At 54.5% G+C, this 17,235-nt stretch overlaps 1 protein-coding gene across 2 annotated transcripts; it reads left to right on the top strand.

Moving 5' to 3' along the window:
• The first annotated feature begins 50 nt into the window (after positions 1-50).
• Positions 51-16,267, top strand: LOC103582828 (receptor-type tyrosine-protein phosphatase S-like). Of its 2 annotated transcripts, XM_008564312.1 has the most exons (20): positions 51-294; positions 913-1,166; positions 1,795-1,888; positions 1,994-2,209; positions 2,705-2,862; positions 3,364-3,375; positions 3,634-3,746; positions 5,543-5,590; positions 6,658-6,755; positions 6,846-6,969; positions 7,516-7,691; positions 7,772-7,891; positions 9,470-9,624; positions 9,709-9,994; positions 10,221-10,399; positions 11,705-11,831; positions 11,915-12,040; positions 13,896-14,050; positions 14,201-14,336; positions 14,976-16,267. In XM_008564312.1, exons 1-20 carry the CDS (start codon positions 223-225, stop codon positions 15,042-15,044), a joined length of 2,718 nt encoding a protein of 905 aa, XP_008562534.1. In that variant the 5' UTR covers positions 51-222; the 3' UTR covers positions 15,045-16,267. The 2 variants fall into 2 exon arrangements, with proteins under 2 accessions (XP_008562534.1, XP_008562536.1); XM_008564314.1 differs by lacking the exon at positions 5,543-5,590.
• The last annotated feature ends 968 nt before the right edge of the window (positions 16,268-17,235 follow it).

Genomic DNA, 17,235 nt, shown 5'->3' with positions numbered 1-17,235 from the left:
AGCCTGCGCCGTCTCCCACAGCAGGGACTTGGGACAGGGCAGGCAGGGCCGGGCCAGGGCCAGGCAGGAAGGCCACGGGCACGGGCACAGCAGACACAGGGAGCGCCTGGGCCGCCCCACCCCACCCCGACCCTCCCCACGCCAGCCACTCACGGGGCCTCTCTTCTCTCTCCCCGCTCGGCCGCTGCCTGCACAGTCTCTCCCAAGAACTTCAAGGTGAAGATGATCATGAAGACGTCCGTTCTGCTCAGCTGGGAGTTCCCCGATAATTACAACTCACCCACGCCCTACAAGGTGTGACCACCTGGCCAGCAGGTGGATGCGGGCAGGGGCTCGGCTGGGGTTAGGGCTCAGTCTGGGGTTGGTGCTGAGTCTCTCAGATCAGGGTTCAGTGAGAACTGGGGCTCAGCTGAGATCGAGGATCTGGGGTTGAAGCCCAAGATTGGGAAAAAGAGTTGGTGGTGGGATTGGGAATCGGAGTTGGTGGTGGCTTATCCTTCGATTATAGCTTACCTGGGATTGAGGCTCAGTCTGGGATCAAGGCTCAGTCAGGATTAGGATTCAGAGTTGAGGCTCAGCCTGGGATCAGAACGCAGGGTTGGGGCTCAGGTGGAACTGAAGTTCACTCTGGGGTCAGGGGTCATTCTGGGGTTGGGATCAGCAGGAATTAAGGCTCAGTGGGCTCAAGGCCCAGTCTGGCATTAGGGCTTAGTGAAGATTGGCACTGAGTCAGAGTTGGGTTTCCACCTGGGGTCAGGCTCTGCTGTAGTTGATGCATAGTCTAGGGTCGGGGGCCCAGGTTGGGGCCGAGGCCTCAGCTAGAGTCAGGGTTCAGCAGGATCAGGGCCCAGTCAGAGTTGGGGGTTCAGCCTGAGCCCCATCGGGCCCCACTGAGCCAGCCTTGGCCTGCAGATCCAGTACAACGGGCTCACACTGGACGTGGATGGCCGCACCACGAAGAAACTCATCACACACCTCAAACCTCACACCTTCTACAACTTCGTGCTGACCAATCGCGGCAGCAGCTTGGGTGGCCTCCAGCAGACGGTCACCGCCTGGACCGCCTTCAACCTGCTCAGCAGCAAACCCAGCGTCGCTCCTAAGCCTGACGCCGATGGCTTCATCATGGTTTATCTGCCCGATGGCCAGAGCCCCGTGCCTGTCCAGTATGCTCTCCCACACCCCTAGATTCCCTTTCACCCCCATCAGCCAGCTGTGTGACTGGGGCAAGACACGTAACCTCTCTGTGCCTCGGTTTCTTTGCCTGTCTATAAAACAGAGATAACATCAGCCGTAGCTCGTGGGGTTGTCCTAAAGATTCAGTGCTTCCTGTGGGCTATTATCACTAAATGTGCCCTTATAATGGCTCCTGCCACATTCCCTGACACCCCCATATGCCTGACCCTCCACTGGACAATGCCAGGGCCCCTGAGATTTGGTTCTCAGCTTCCAGACTCCAGAGCTGGGAGTCCCCAGTGGTGAAGAGAGGACTGTTCCTGAGAGGCAGAGAAAAATTAAGGATTATAAGAATATGTGGGCATTGAAGCTGGGGCTTTGAAGGATGTATAGGAATATGACAGCTAGACCTGCATGCGGGAAGCCTTCTAGGCAGAAGGCACAGTGTGATCGGAGGCCTTGAGGCTTGAGTCACGACCTGCGGTCAGTTCTGGCTGGGGCATAGTGGAATGGGCCCATTGTATGAACAGAAAAGAAGACTCGTGAGACAGATTTCTGCTTACCCCCTTGTAGCATGCCTGTAGACAGCCCCCCTCTGACTCTTCCATCTCCCGATAGGAGCTACTTCATTGTGATGGTGCCACTGCGCAAGTCTCGTGGAGGCCAGTTCCTGACCCCACTAGGTAGCCCAGAGGACATGGATCTGGAGGAGGTGAGGGCCTGGGGCCCAGCCTGCAGGGCCCAGACATGTCCCAGCTTCTGTGTGCTCAGTTACTCCGAGCTGAACTCTGAGCCACCCACACCTCTGTTCCCATAGCTCATCCAAGACATCTCCCGGCTGCAGAGGCGCAGCCTGCGGCACTCGCGCCAGCTGGAGGTGCCCCGGCCCTACATTGCAGCTCGCTTCTCCGTTCTGCCACCCACCTTCCATCCTGGTGACCAGAAGCAGTACGGTGGCTTTGACAACCGGGGTCTGGAGCCTGGCCACCGATATGTTCTCTTTGTGCTTGCTGTGCTACAGAAGAGCGAGCCTGTAAGTGCTGAGTGCTGTGTGCACATATCCAGAGACAGCCTGTGAGTGAGGCAGACCCCAAAGAGGCTTCAGCCCCTGGGGCCCCGACCTCAAAGCCAGACAAAGACCCTCTCACCTCTCTATGATTGAAGCTGGACAGAGGGGAGGACTGGGGTTGGGGAAATCCTGAGGAAGGCTTCTTAGAGAAAGGACATTGGAGCTGGGGCTTTGAAGGATGAGTAGGAGTTCAACAAAGAGAAGGCATCCCAGGATTTGCATGTACAAAGGTGTGGAGGTGCAAGAGAAACAAAGGATTTCAGGGTGGCTGGGGCAGAGGAGGGAATAGAGAGAGCAAAGATCGGCAGGGACCAGGCCATACAGATCACTAGGGTCAGGATTCTTGGGAGCCATAGGAAGATTTAGAACAGGGAGGGGGACAGGTTTCTGTTTGAGGAAGACCCATCCGGCCCCCACAAGGAGGATGGGCACTAACGGAGGCCCCCCCTGTTCCTGCAGACATTTGCAGCCAGTCCCTTCTCAGACCCCTTCCAGCTGGATAACCCAGACCCTCAGCCCATCGTGGACGGCGAGGAGGGGCTCATCTGGGTGATCGGGCCCGTGCTGGCTGTGGTCTTCATCATCTGCATTGTTATCGCCATTCTGCTCTACAAGAAGTGAGCCCCCTGCACCCTCCACTTGACAGCAGGGAGGGCTTCCTGGAAGAGGAGGAAGGGTCTGGAAAGGGTCATCTCAGGGGATCGTCCCTGAAGGCCTCTGTGGTACACCTGGAGAAACTGAGGCTCAGAGAGGTTAAGCCACTCGAGGTCACACAGCCTGGGGAATAGCAGGGCTGGGGTTCAATACAGGCCAGTGGTTTGGCTCCCCCTGTTCACCCCAACACCGAATTCAGCAAGGTTTGGGGTAGAGGTTACCTCTGTGCAGTTTGATGATAATAGTAATTATAGTGGCCCCGTGGGGTATGTGCCAGCTTAGGAAGGAAGGGCTCAGACATGCCTCCTTGTGGTGGGAGCCAAGGAGGCAGGATGAACCCCATATTCCAGAGGAGGAGACCAAAGCTCAGAGAGGTTAAGAAAGCCACTCTTATGGGCTCTTATGGCCAGCACGCCCTCACCTTTCTTTTTTTCCCCCCTTCTCGCCTGTGCTTTCGGGAGCAGCAAACCCGACAGGTAAGAACTGGCCCTGTCCCTGGAGGCTTAATGCAGGGGGACAAAGAGGGGGCAGGTGGGGGTGCTGCACCCACAGGGTAAGGGGTACCTGGCTGCTCCAGCAGGCTGCCTCTGTGGTCACGCATGGTCCTGGAAACCCGTTGTATGTGTACACGGTTCTCCTGCTGCACATGCATGGGGGCTAAACTGTGTTCACACATGTGTGCGTGCATCTTACACATGCGTGTACTCAGGGGACTCTCCTTTCTCTCCATGAAGTAAGCGCAAGGACTCAGAGCCCCGCACCAAATGCCTCCTGAACAATGCCGACCTCGCCCCCCACCACCCCAAGGACCCCGTGGAAATGCGACGTATTAACTTCCAGACTCCAGGTATGTGCTTATCCCTGATGCCGGGGACTTTAATGGGGGAGGTAGCGGAGGAAAAGAGAAAGCCGCCACCTTGGGGGACCCTCATCTGCCCCCTCTGAACTATGCTTGGTGCAGTTAAATTCCTTATTCCCAAAGACCTCCCACCCTTTGTGGATCTGGGCTTGCAAGACTCATGGGTTGGATCTGCTTACAACTGAGTGAGGCTTTTTAAAGTTACATTTAACTGATGATTGCTGTCCTTTCCGGGAGCCTAAAGAACATCCAGAAACAAAAACCAAGAAAACACACACCAAAAAAACCCTCATTTCTTTTGACAGAAAGAGCTATGCTACTGTTTACATCTTGTCTCAAGGCCTCTCAGTGGTGGGAGTTGAGGTTTATCCTTGGACATTTTCCACAGTACTCTCTTGGGATGTGTCCCTAGTGAGGCACAGAAATTAGGCCTTCCCCATGCCCTGCACCTCTCCCTCCATCGCTACAGGGTCTCATGGTCTCCCAGCCTCTCCATGGTTCCCTGTAGATAACAGGACTCAGCTAAAGTCACCTGCTATGCCTGGCAGGATAACTGAATCAGGATCTTACCCCTGATCATCTTTGTGTCCAATGATTCACAGACTCCCCCATCTTCTCTCTCGTAATGGGCTCATGCCAGCTGCTTCTAACCAAATAGGGAATTTTTAATTTAACTGACAGCTGCTGTTCTCCTTATAGGCTCACAGCATTCACAGCATGGTTGCATCTGTCCCTCTGCCTGCACCTGGTCTCTAGTTCCTATCTCTGAACTGGTTCACATCAACTCTGTTTCCAACCAAATGGAGATTTTAAACCTTTGTATTTAACTGATGGCTGCAGTCCTTCCTTAAGGGCTCATGCCTGGCATCACATGCCATTCCTAATGTACTCTCTTCTCTTTTCTGTCTCTGGGCTGGCTCATGTCACTTCCATTTCCATTAAAATGAGGATTTTGACTGCATATATTTAACTGATGGCTGCAGTCCTCCTGAAGGGCTCATCCAAGGTGTCATATATCACCCCTAGTATACTCTCTTCTCTTTCTTGTCTGTGGACTGGCTTATGTCACTTCAATTCTCATCCAAATAAGGACTTTAAATATGTATTTAACTGATGGCTGCATTCTCCTGAAGGGATTATGCAGAGTCTCATATGTCACCCCTAACATGCATTCGTCTCTTTTCTGTCTCTAGATTAGCTTATGTCAGTTCTGTTTCCATCCAAATGTGGATTTTAAACATGTATATTTAATCGATGGCTGCAGTCTCCTGAAGGGATCATGCAGTCTCATATGTCACCCTAATGTGCTCTCATCTATCTCTGGACTAGCTTATGTCAGTTCTGTTTCCATTCAAATGTGGATTTTTAAATGTGCATTTAACTGATGGCTGCTGCCCTCCTTAAAGCTTATGGCACAGGCCCATATGTCCCTCCCCTACTGTCCAGTTTCTCCCTCACCATCCTGCATCCTCTTTCCCCAAAAATCTCCTCCACTGACCTCAACAGGGGACCCAAGGCTAGGCTGGTCTGGGGGGCATGTGTACAAAAGAGCCTATAGTTTTGGGGTCTTCCTGGAGTCGCAGTAAAGGCCAGAGCTGGCTGTCATCCAGCTGGAGGTATACCCAGTTAGCAACTCCCATTGGTTCTCAGATTGGGGTCCAGGCAGCTGTGTGTCCCTCGTTGTTGAACTTGCTCAGCCCTTTGCATCTGCCGGCCAGCAAGGGGTGGGGGATTTGGGCCCCCCCTGCGTGTTTTCATTTATTTATTGTTTGCTGTTTCTGCAGATTCAGGCCTCAGCAGCCCCCTCAGGGAGCCGGGGTTTCGCTTTGAAAGTTAGTTCCTTTGTCTCTGTTCTCAGCTTCCTTTCGCTCCCTGTTTGTTTCCATCTTTGGTTTCTCCATTCTGCCTCCTGTCTCTGTCCGTGCAGCCTCCCCCCACTGGCCTCTGCCCACCTGTCCTGCCCTGGCCCCTCGAGGAGGGCGGGGGTCTGGTCCATTGGGCCCTTAGGTGGCTGGTTGCATCTGCGTGTATGTATGTTGCAGGGGCGTGGGGGAGACATGTATATACATGGGAGATGCCTGCGTGACAGGCAGGCCCTGAAGACCCCTTAGATGTGAGCTCTTGGGGACACCGGGCAGGGTAGGGGGCACATGGTAGGCTCAGAACAGCAGCTGTCTACCAGCCTGCCTGGAAATCTCTTGAAGGTTTAACACCTGATACACAGAGCCCCAGGAGAGGACAGGGGTCTGTAGACTGGAAGGGAGAGCCAAGCCCACCCCCCTCCCTCTGGCAACTACCCTGGAGGCCCCAAAGGACAAGGAGCTCTTAGAGGTCAAGGGCTTTTTGCACCTGCTCCTGCCCCACAAGAGTGCAGGGACAGAGGTGGACCCCCCCCCACACACACACACGTACTGCACCCCTGCTCTCCAATCCCTCAACTCTACCCAGCTGAAGGTTTTTTGGTCCCTCTGATTCCAGAGGTGTGAAGCCCCCACCCCTGCCCCGAAGACAGCATTTCCAAAGGCACAGCGACTGCACCTGCTTCATTTCTGTGCCGCTTGCCTACTTTTTGCCATATGGCACTGGGAGCTTGAAGTCCTCCAAGGCGAACCTGGGTTGGGGGAACCAGGACAGGCCAAGATAGTGATCCAGGCCCCCTCCAGGGGTGTCAGGCTCTGCCGGGAGCAGCAGCCTTGAACTCTCCACCTGTAGATCCTCAGGCCTGGGGTCCCACCCTGACCCTTCCCTTCACGCTGAACCCACCCTGCCACTCCTTCTAACTGCAGCTCGTCCATCGCAGACTCACACTGTAGAGCACCCCCCCAAGTCCCCCAGCCCCTGCTATCCCCCACCCCACACCAGTGACTGGCCTGTGCGGCGGGGTCTGCTCTTCCTGCAGGCATGCTCAGCCACCCACCAATCCCCATCGCTGACATGGCAGAGCACACGGAGCGCCTCAAGGCCAATGACAGCCTCAAGCTGTCCCAGGAGTATGAGGTGAGCTGGCCCCTGCCTCCCACTCTGCTCCCCGCAGGCTCATGAGCACCCACCCTGACACCCAGCCACCTACTTCCTCTTCCTCTGCAGTCCATCGATCCTGGACAGCAGTTCACATGGGAACATTCCAACCTGGAAGTGAACAAGCCGAAAAACCGCTATGCCAATGTCATTGCTTATGACCACTCCCGTGTCATCCTGCAACCCATCGAAGGTAGCGTGCGGGGCCCCGGGCTCCGTCCTGCCCTCCCTCACTGCACAGGAAGCTCACAGACCTCATGCCTCCTCTTGACCACTGAGGCCTGCTTCTGGGCATTGAGTTGGTCCAGCTCTAGCCAGAGGCCACTGGGCATTTTTAGATATGAGTTTAACTGATGACTGCTGTCCTTAACATGGCTTTATCTGTTCCTCTACATCAGTGGTTCTCAATCCGGGCAGTTCTGCCACGCAGGGGACATTTACAATGTCGGTGACATTTGTGGTTGTCACACCTGGGAGAGGGGACTGCTCCTGGCATGGCGTAGGTAGAGGCCAGGGACGCTGCTCAGTACCCGCAGTACCCAGGACGGCCTTGCCACAAAAGATGATCCAGCCCCAGTAGCAATAGTGCCAGGGGGGAGACACTGAAGTACATGCCCCACAGTTACCTGCGGACAGTTTGGGGCAGTCAGAGGGAGCTTCCAGGAAGTGGCAGGCTTGATGGAATCAGCCTAGAAGGCAGAGCATGCCATGGATCCCTGGCCTCTTGCCCCGGGCGTAGGCATCATGGGCAGTGATTATATCAATGCCAACTACGTGGACGGCTACCGGCGGCAGAACGCATACATCGCCACACAGGGACCCCTGCCTGAGACCTTCGGTGACTTCTGGCGAATGGTGTGGGAGCAGCGCTCAGCCACTATCGTCATGATGACGCGGCTGGAGGAGAAGTCACGGGTGAGGCCTGGACCCCCTGGGCCCCAGACTCCCTGGCCAGCCCCGGCCCACGCTCACTCCCATTCTCTTGCCCGGTGCAGATTAAGTGTGATCAGTACTGGCCCAATAGAGGCACAGAGACCTACGGCTTCATTCAGGTCACATTGCTGGACACCATCGAGCTGGCCACATTCTGCGTGAGGACATTCTCCCTGCACAAGGTAGGGCCCCGGCAGGAGCTGCAGGGGTCAGGGGAAGACAGAGGTACCCAGGCTTCTGGCCAGGGAGCTCCCCACAGGAGAGAGAAGGCCCAGCATGTCCTCCCAGGCTGACCACATTCTATGGAGCTCACTTCATGGATGGAGAAACTGGACATCACTTGTCTCCAGCCATGGCAGGAATCCAACTTAACAATGAACCTGTTGCCCCCTTTCCTTCAGTCACGTCCCAGGTCTTCCTCATCTACTTGCCCTCTGGCATCACTGAGCTTAGGCGTGTGATGGGGCCCCAGCAGGGTCCCAGAGATGCCCTCAAGAGGACAGAGCTGGACAGACACCAGCAGCTCTGTGCAGTCATGGCTGGGATGGAGAGAATCTTTTGATATGCATTTAACTGATGGCTGCTGTCCGTTATGTGGTTCCATCTGTTTTTCTACATCAGTGATTCTGAATTGGGGCAATTCTGCCATCCAGGGGACATTTGGCAATGTCTGGGACACACATTATTGTCATGATGGAGAGGGGAGGGGCTGCTGGCACCACAGTATGCCCCTGATACCCAGCCAGGGCCACTGTCAACACCAAGAATGTGCTTGGTCCAAGTGCCAAAAAACTGAGTAGGTGAACAGGAGAGAGGAACATTTCTCAGTTCATTCACACATAATAAGCATGTACTGTGTCATGCCCCAACCTGGGCACTAGGATATAGCAGGGTCCAAGACAGGCAGGATGTTCTGCCCCTGTGGTGCTTACAGTCCAGTGGACAAGATACAGATGACAAACAGGTGAAATGACAAGAAATCTTACAGGTAGAAGGGGAAAAATAAAACGGAAGAGAGTATGTGTCAGGGACCTGGAGGAGTCTAGGGAGGGAGCCATGGGGAGATCTTAGGGAACAGACTCAGGTGGAGGGAACAGCCTGTGCAAAGGCCCTGGGGCAGGACTGAGCCCGGCGTGTTGGAGGAACAGCGAGGAGGCCCGTGTGGCTGCAGCACAGTGAGGGGGGGCAGGGAGGGGACAGGGCAGATTGTGCAGGGTCTTGTGAGCTGCGGGTTGGGCTTTTCCCCAGATGGATGTGGGAACCATGGAAGGCTGTGGGTAGAGGAGGATGGGATCTGACTCAGGTGCTCACAGGCACCCTCTGGTTACCATGGGGACAGACTCGGGGGGGCGAGGGCAGTAGCTGGGGGACCAGGGTGGAGGTGACTGTGCTGGTCCAGGGGAGTGACGATGGAGCTGGACCCTACATGGAGGGGTGAGAAGTGGGTGGATTTAGGATAGACTTTGAAGACAGAGCCGACAGTAGTGGCTGATGTGGGAGAGGAAGGGACTCAACAGTGATTCATTCATGATAGAGCTGCCATCAGCTGAGATGGGGAAGCAGGTTTGGGGAGAAGGTTGGGCACAGTGTTGGCCATGTTGAGTACGAGGCCCCTGCAAGACTCACGTGGAAACATCCAGGGGGTGGGCAGACACTGAGTTGGGTACTCAGGGACGTGCTAGTCTGGAAGTATGAATTTGGGCATCCTCAGCATGTGAGTGGCCAGCTTCAGTGACAGGCGATGTCCCTGTGGTTCTCAGAATGGCTCCAGTGAGAAACGTGAGGTCCGCCAGTTCCAGTTCACAGCGTGGCCAGATCATGGAGTGCCTGAGTACCCAACACCCTTCCTGGCTTTCCTGCGGAGAGTGAAGACCTGCAACCCACCCGACGCCGGCCCCATCGTGGTCCACTGCAGGTACGTCCACCCTAGCCACCCTGCCCACCTGCTCCTGTCTCCCGCTCCCTGTGGCCCCTGAATGCCACATGGCTTTCCCTGCAGCGCTGGTGTGGGCCGCACAGGCTGCTTCATTGTCATCGACGCCATGCTGGAGCGGATCAAGCCAGAGAAGACAGTGGATGTGTATGGCCACGTGACGCTCATGCGGTCGCAGCGCAACTACATGGTACAGACTGAGGACCAGTACAGCTTCATCCACGAGGCACTGCTGGAGGCCGTGGGCTGTGGCAACACAGAGGTGCCCGCCCGCAGCCTCTACGCCTACATCCAGAAGCTGGCCCAGGTGGAGCCTGGCGAGCACGTCACGGGCATGGAGCTCGAGTTCAAGGTGCCAGTGGGATGGAGGCTGTCATGGGCGGAGCAGGGGCCCAAGGATATGGAGACCAGGGTTGCCTCGAGCCACAGGGACTAGAAAGTGGGGGTGGTGTCCCCCTGCCTGTTTTTCCACCATTAGCACTCTGTCCAAAATCACAGCCCTCCCCATGCCTGGAGAAAGCAGGCCCCGGGCCAGAGGCTGTCCTGAAGGTGGTCTCTGAGTCTCCTTGTCCCCACAGCGTCTGGCCAACTCCAAGGCCCACACATCCCGCTTCATTAGTGCCAATCTGCCTTGTAACAAGTTCAAGAACCGGCTGGTGAACATCATGCCCTACGAGAGCACACGGGTCTGTTTGCAGCCCATCCGGGGCGTGGAGGGCTCTGACTACATCAATGCCAGCTTCATTGACGGCTACAGGTACCATGCCTTGGTCACTGTAGGGCCCCAAAGGGATCCCATCTCTGTCCTCAAGAGGCCTCCAGTCTTGTGGGAAACAGCTGGGGAGAGACTGCCAGCCCTGGGCAGCCAGGGCTGGGTAGAGGGAATCTTTAGATATGTATGTAACTGATGGCTGCTGTCCATAACGTGGTCCCATCTGTTCTCCCTCATCAGTGGTTCTCAGTTGGTGAAATTCTGCCACCCAGAGGACTTTGGCAATGTCTGGGGACAATTTTGGTTGTCACAATGGCAGTTGGATAGGGGTACTACACTGAGTGAGTGGAGGCCAGGTGTGCTGCTCAAATTCTGCAGTGCACAGGACAGCTCCCGCCGTGGAGTGATCCAGCCGCCAATGTCAATAGCACTGAGAGTGAGAAACCCTCCTAGGGGAGGGTGTTCCAGACAGAGGATACCACATGTGCACGGTCCTGTCCTAGGGGAGGGGGTTCCAGACAGAGGATACCACATGTGCACGGTCCTGTCCTAGGGGAGGGGGTTCCAGACAGAGGATACCACATGTGCACGGTCCTGTCCTAGGGGAGGGGGTTCCAGACAGAGGATACCACATGTGCACGGTCCTGTCCTAGGGGAGGGGGTTCCAGACAGAGGATACCACATGTGCACGGTCCTGTCCTAGGGGAGGGGGTTCCAGACAGAGGATACCACATGTGCACGGTCCTGTCCTAGGGGAGGGGGTTCCAGACAGAGGATACCACATGTGCACGGTCCTGTCCTAGGGGAGGGGGTTCCAGACAGAGGATACCACATGTGCACGGTCCTGTCCTAGGGGAGGGGGTTCCAGACAGAGGATACCACATGTGCACGGTCCTGTCCTAGGGGAGGGGGTTCCAGACAGAGGATACCACATGTGCACGGTCCTGTCCTAGGGGAGGGGGTTCCAGACAGAGGATACCACATGTGCACGGTCCTGTCCTAGGGGAGGGTGTTCCAGACAGAGGATACCACATGTGCACGGTCCTGGAAGTGAGAGAGAGGTTGGCCAGGGCAAATAACTGAAAGTAGTTTAATGGCACTTGAGGGAGGAGGAAGGCAGGAGATGTCAGTAGACAGTTCTGCAGCTTCATCAGGGAGTTTGAATTCGTCCTGAGGCTGATGGTTTCCCTGTGTGTAGAATGAGATTGTTGGATGGTGCACTGGCCAGACATTCCTGAGTAGGCAGAGGCGTGGCAGGTGTGGCTTGGCCCTGCTGTGCCAGGCATCATCTGGTGAGTTCCAGGCCTGGGTCTCCCCGATGGCCCTGGGTTCACCCACACCACTCTGCAGGCAGCAGAAGGCCTACATCGCCACGCAGGGGCCTCTGGCAGAGACCACGGAAGACTTCTGGCGCATGCTCTGGGAAAACAACTCAACCATCGTGGTGATGCTGACCAAGCTGCGGGAGATGGGCCGGGTGAGCCAGGGGCCACAGCGGGCAGGGCGGGGTCTGGGCCAGAACTCAGGCAAGGCTGACCACAGCCACCGTCTCCTTGACAGGAGAAGTGTCATCAGTACTGGCCAGCAGAGCGCTCTGCCCGTTACCAGTACTTCGTGGTGGATCCAATGGCAGAATACAACATGCCTCAGTATATCCTGCGGGAGTTCAAGGTCACAGATGCCCGGGTGAGTGTAGGGACAGATTTCCAGGAGGGGCCAGAACCTGGACTGAGCTGGACAGGCTGCTCAGTGTTCCCTTAGTGATCTGGGGAGGGCTCCCTTGGTTGGTGGTAGAAGTAAAGGCCTGGGATAGGAGTAGGCACTGGGCATTGGAGAGAAGAGTGGGTTGACCAGTTATCCACTCCTACTACCAAGTAGGTGAAAGAGAAGGTCCTGTCCCTGTGCAGATCCCATAATGTTCCCACTGGAACATGTGTGACCATGACTCTGCTGACTAAGGTACATAGCCCCAGGGGGTTCAGGTAAAAGGGAATGAATAGAACTTTCCTCTGGGGCAACATCCTATAGAGGATGGTGTTGGAGGACTGAAAGGGCGAGGGAAATTCAAGGGATATAGGGTGAGGGATGGTGGACACAGGAGCTGTGGAATGAAAAAAGGGTGGTGGACAAAGAGTTGGGTGTTGGGAATTGGCACCACTGGGTGGGGAGGGATGAGGATGGAGAATGGATTGTGTTTGGTGGTGGGTGAAGAGCAGGCATTAGATGGCAACCTTTGAAGACTAACCATGGAAGGTGGTCTTGTGGGGTGGCAAAGGATTGAAATTCATGGTGGAAGATCAAAGTTAGTGAAGAATGCAGGGGTGAGACGATAGAGGATGTGGAATATTGGACACGATGACACCAGCACATGGTGAAGTCTGATTCATGAATAGCAGTCATTGGTAATGGTGCTGTGGGTGGTGCAAGATGGCACCATTGGGTTGGTGGAATGTGGGACTGGAGAATCGGTGGGAGATGGTATTGCTGGACGGTAGTGAACAAGGATGGTAGTGGATGGGAGGAGGAAAGGATTGAAGGATGGGCCATATATGTAAGAGAATGGAGAATGCCAATCGAGCATGGTACTATGGATCAGTGAAGGTGATGCTTTGTCAACGGTAGGTGGAAGAAGATGGGATTGGAGAATGTTTGGCCAGTAGGGAATGAAGAAAATCAATGGGAAGTACCTTCAAAAAATAAAGGATGAAGAACAATCAGTAGTCAGTGGTACAAGATAGAGGAAGATGGTGTTAGAGGAAGAGGATGTTGAATGGTGGAGGATGGAGACCATCTGGGGAAGATGGCATCACTGGATGGCAAATGGTAGCAAAGGATAACAATCTTGGATGGCACCATTTTGATGGTGGATGATGTCACTGGAAAATGGTGCCCTCAGATAGTGAACAGTAATGAATTATCAGTGATGGATGGAGGAAATGGTGCCATTGGGTTGTGAAGGATGGAAGATGGCAGAGTGATGGTGTTGGATGGCACTGTTGGGTGGTAGGTGGTAACTGGTGTTGCAGGAGGGAAGATGCTGGTGTTGGGTGGTGGTGCGATGCTCCACGATGCTAGAGGATCGTGGTGATGGAGAATGAGACTGGGAAGGGTAAGGGCTGGGTACACTGTTGGGTGGCAAAGGGTGGAGGATGGTAGAGAAGGGTAGTGTTGGATGTCACCTTGGCTGCAGTGGATGGTATTGGAGATGTAGAGAATGGGATGGTTGGGTGGTAGGGGGTGGACAATGTCTGGGTAAGATGGTGTCATTATTTGGTGACGACAGAGGATAGTAGAGAAGGATAGTGTTGGCATCCCTGGTGAAGATAAGGTTGTAGCATCTCAAAGGAAAATGGTGCCATTAGATTGTGAAGGACGTTGAGTTATCAGAGTGGGTGGAGGAAAAGGGGCAAAATGGGTCTGAGGATGGGGAAGGATGCAGGGTGGTGTTGGCTGGAGATGGAGAATGGGATTGAAGGTGGCAGGCAGAACACCCACGGCCACCGCTGAGGTCGATAGCAAGACGGGCTTCTCTCTATTGCAGGACGGCCAGTCCCGGACTGTCCGACAGTTTCAGTTCACAGACTGGCCGGAACAGGGTGTGCCAAAGTCGGGGGAGGGCTTCATTGACTTCATCGGCCAAGTGCATAAGACCAAGGAGCAGTTTGGCCAGGATGGTCCCATCTCTGTCCACTGCAGGTGAGATTCGTCAAGTCCATTGCCCAGCTGGGGAAACTGAGGCCTAGGAGGGCAGCCCCAGGCTTTTAGCAGTCCAGTTAAGGCTATTTGAGTCCTCGGGGAGTCAGGCAGTCACATCCCACCCCTGAACTGCTGTGCTCACCCCAACAGTGCCGGCGTGGGCAGGACAGGGGTCTTCATCACTCTCAGCATCGTGCTGGAACGGATGCGGTATGAAGGCGTGGTGGACATCTTTCAGACAGTGAAGATGCTGCGGACCCAGCGGCCAGCCATGGTGCAGACAGAGGTAAAGACAGGACAGGGAGGGGAGGCAGCCTGGCCTCAGTTTCCTCCTCTGTGAGATGGGCACAGCCACCCTGGAGTCTGTTTGTTGTTGTAGGTGGACAGTCCACAAACACCTTCTGTTTGGGGCTGGGAGGTGTCAAGTCAACCCTTTTGAAACAAGAGTTGACTGAAGGCCAAAGCCAAGTAGTGTCCCTTGGAGTGGACAGAGATGGGTCCATTCGCAGTCCTAGAGTCACAGCAAGTTCATAGCTCAGCCAGGACCCTGCCCTGGACCACACAACTTAAAAGTCCAACCACTCAGTTTCCCGATGGGGAAACTGAGGCCCAGAGCTTGAGTCACAGACTCCTAGCCCTGAAGGGAATGTTCCTGATGGGGCACACTGCTGAGCCACCAGGCGGACAGGGGAGAGGGCATTCCAGGTGGAGGGCTCAGCCCGTGCAAAAGCTAGGAAGTGTGACATGGCTCCCTGCATTTGGGGACCCCTCCCTCTGGAGAGGACTGTGGGGCTGAAGGGGTCTTCAAGAGAGAGACACACACCATCTGAGGAGGTTGGCTTGCTCCTGAGGGCAGTAGAGAGCCCTGGGAGGCGTCAGAGAAGGGAGGTGCTGACACGGTCCCTGTTCCCCTCTGCTCCCGCAGGACGAGTACCAGTTCTGTTACCAGGCGGCACTGGAGTACCTCGGAAGCTTTGACCACTATGCAACCTAAAGCCATGGTCCCCCCTGGCCCGACACCACCGGCCCCAGATGCCTCTGCCCACACTGGGTGGACCCTCGGAGGCCTGACCCGCAGCGGGCAGGGCAGGAGGCAGCGGCGGCAGCTGCATTTCTGCGCAGTCTCTGAGGATGACGCAGCCCCTCAAGCCCCCGCACGGCCCCAGCCGACCCTGCGACCTCCCTGGCCCCGGCCGCTGCCTTCAAATACTTGGCACATTCCTCATTTCCTTTTGATTCCAAAACAAGAGGTTCCGGAGTGGGGGTGGGGGGGTGGTTAGCAAACAGGGGTGCTCCCAGGACCAGAGGGTGGGGCACAGACCGTGGACTGAGCCCTTGTCCTCCCTGGGGACCCTGCCCTACAGCCTGGGGGCGCTGGGCTTGGGGGCAGAATCCAGCTTTCTTTTAAAACTCAGTGTAACTGTATCCTGTGACACTTCCTTTTTTTTTTTTTTTAAATAGTGTATTTTTTTTTTCCCATTTTTTTTAAAAGAAGAAACAAACAAAAAAGACTTGTCAGTCAATGAATTTAAAGAGAACAACTTTGCTTATTCATATTCTGTTCAAAGACAGTCTATTTTTTCACTGTAGAAAACGTCCTTGTGTGATAGTTATGTTTGCAGACGCGTGTGCTGGGCCCACGGCTGTCCCTTTGGCTTTTTTTTTTCTTATTGTCATCAGACAGTGTGCCTCGCTTATGGACGAATGGGACATCCTTTTTGCGCCTGGCTTTTCTTCCCTTTTTGCTTTTTTATTTCCCCTACTTTGTTTCATTTTTTTTTTAATTACATTTTTAGACATATCAAGTACGGTTCTGAGGGTGGGGTAATGGGGGGGACTCAGGCCCACCAGCGTCAGATTTGAACCCACCAGGGGAGGGGGTGACACGCTACTGAGGAGATGGCAGTCCCCAGCCCACCCCACCCCCATGGCAGCCTGAGCTCCTTATCTCAGAAGGGTCCTGCTTCTTTGGTGAGAGTGGCCGTGTGCTGCCCCGCATCAGGGACCCATTCCCCCTGGGACTGTGGGGTAGTTTGGGGGCAGAAGTAGAAGGATGGGATTCCCCCACCCCAAGCAAGTGAGTTTTTCTCTTTGTACAAGAGCAGATCTGACGTTGCTTTCAACACTGTTTATTCCAACGGAAGCAGCTGGGTGGTTTTCCCACCTCTGTGTATGTAGATATATCAACTTTGTATAAAGGAAGATCATCCGACCCTGGCCTGTGGTGGAGTGTTTGCTGTGCCTTCACCCTTCCTGCCTCATCCCTGGGGCCAGTGGGGGGAGCTGGAGAGTCAGTGTTTTCTCATTTCAATGTACAAATAGTCTGACGAGGAGTTGGACCAGAGAGGTGGTGTTACTTGTCTAAGATCACACAGCAACAAAGTGACCAGGCTAAGATTTGAACCCAGAACCCAAGCCCTGGCCCTGTAGAGGCTAGCTCATGTTTGCATTATAACAGCGACCTTCATTAAGAATCTACTGTGGGCCAGCCACTTGAGTTAGGATTCACCAGCCCCATTCACAGATCAGATCACTATTTCTTCCCCATGCACTAGGTCACCCAATGAGTGGGCTCTGAGCTAGAGTCATACCCCGGTTGATGGAGGGTAAGACATTTATTTTGTGTCTACACCTTTGCCTGAGTCACTTCCACTTCTGGCATCAAAGCCACCCACAGCAGCCAGATATGGAACAAAGGATCCCCCCACACACACACCCTATGGCCTCAGAGAAGCTCTAGGGATGAGAAAGGGTGATCTTGGTGAGGGAAGGGGCCCGGCCTAGGAAAGAGTGGGGTTACCTTTTTTAGAAACCAACAGGTCAGGTAGTCAAAAAATAAACAGATGAGATTAACACCATTAATAAACTTAGTCAAATAAATTTATCAAACCCTATATGCCCTCTACACCCAAATTCTCAAACAGCATGGAACATTTATAAAAGTCAACATTTATAAAAAGCAGTGGAAATCTTCACAATTTCCAGGAAATAAATAAGATAGCCTCATCTTGGCTCTGAGGAGTAGATTCTGCAATAAAGTTAGACTTCCCTGAAAAGACATACTACGGGAAATTTTAAAACTTATGTAAGGGATGGGTTAAAGAAGGAATCAGCATAAAAGTTACAAAGTTATAAAAACTGAACAATTCAGGGGCCGGCCCGGTGGCGCACTGCTACAGTGCGCC

Source organism: Galeopterus variegatus, unplaced genomic scaffold (genome assembly GCF_000696425.1).
Source record: "Galeopterus variegatus unplaced genomic scaffold, G_variegatus-3.0.2 Scaffold18054, whole genome shotgun sequence".
Classification (NCBI taxonomy): domain Eukaryota; kingdom Metazoa; phylum Chordata; class Mammalia; order Dermoptera; family Cynocephalidae; genus Galeopterus; species Galeopterus variegatus.
This window is presented reverse-complemented; position numbering and strand designations above follow the sequence as displayed.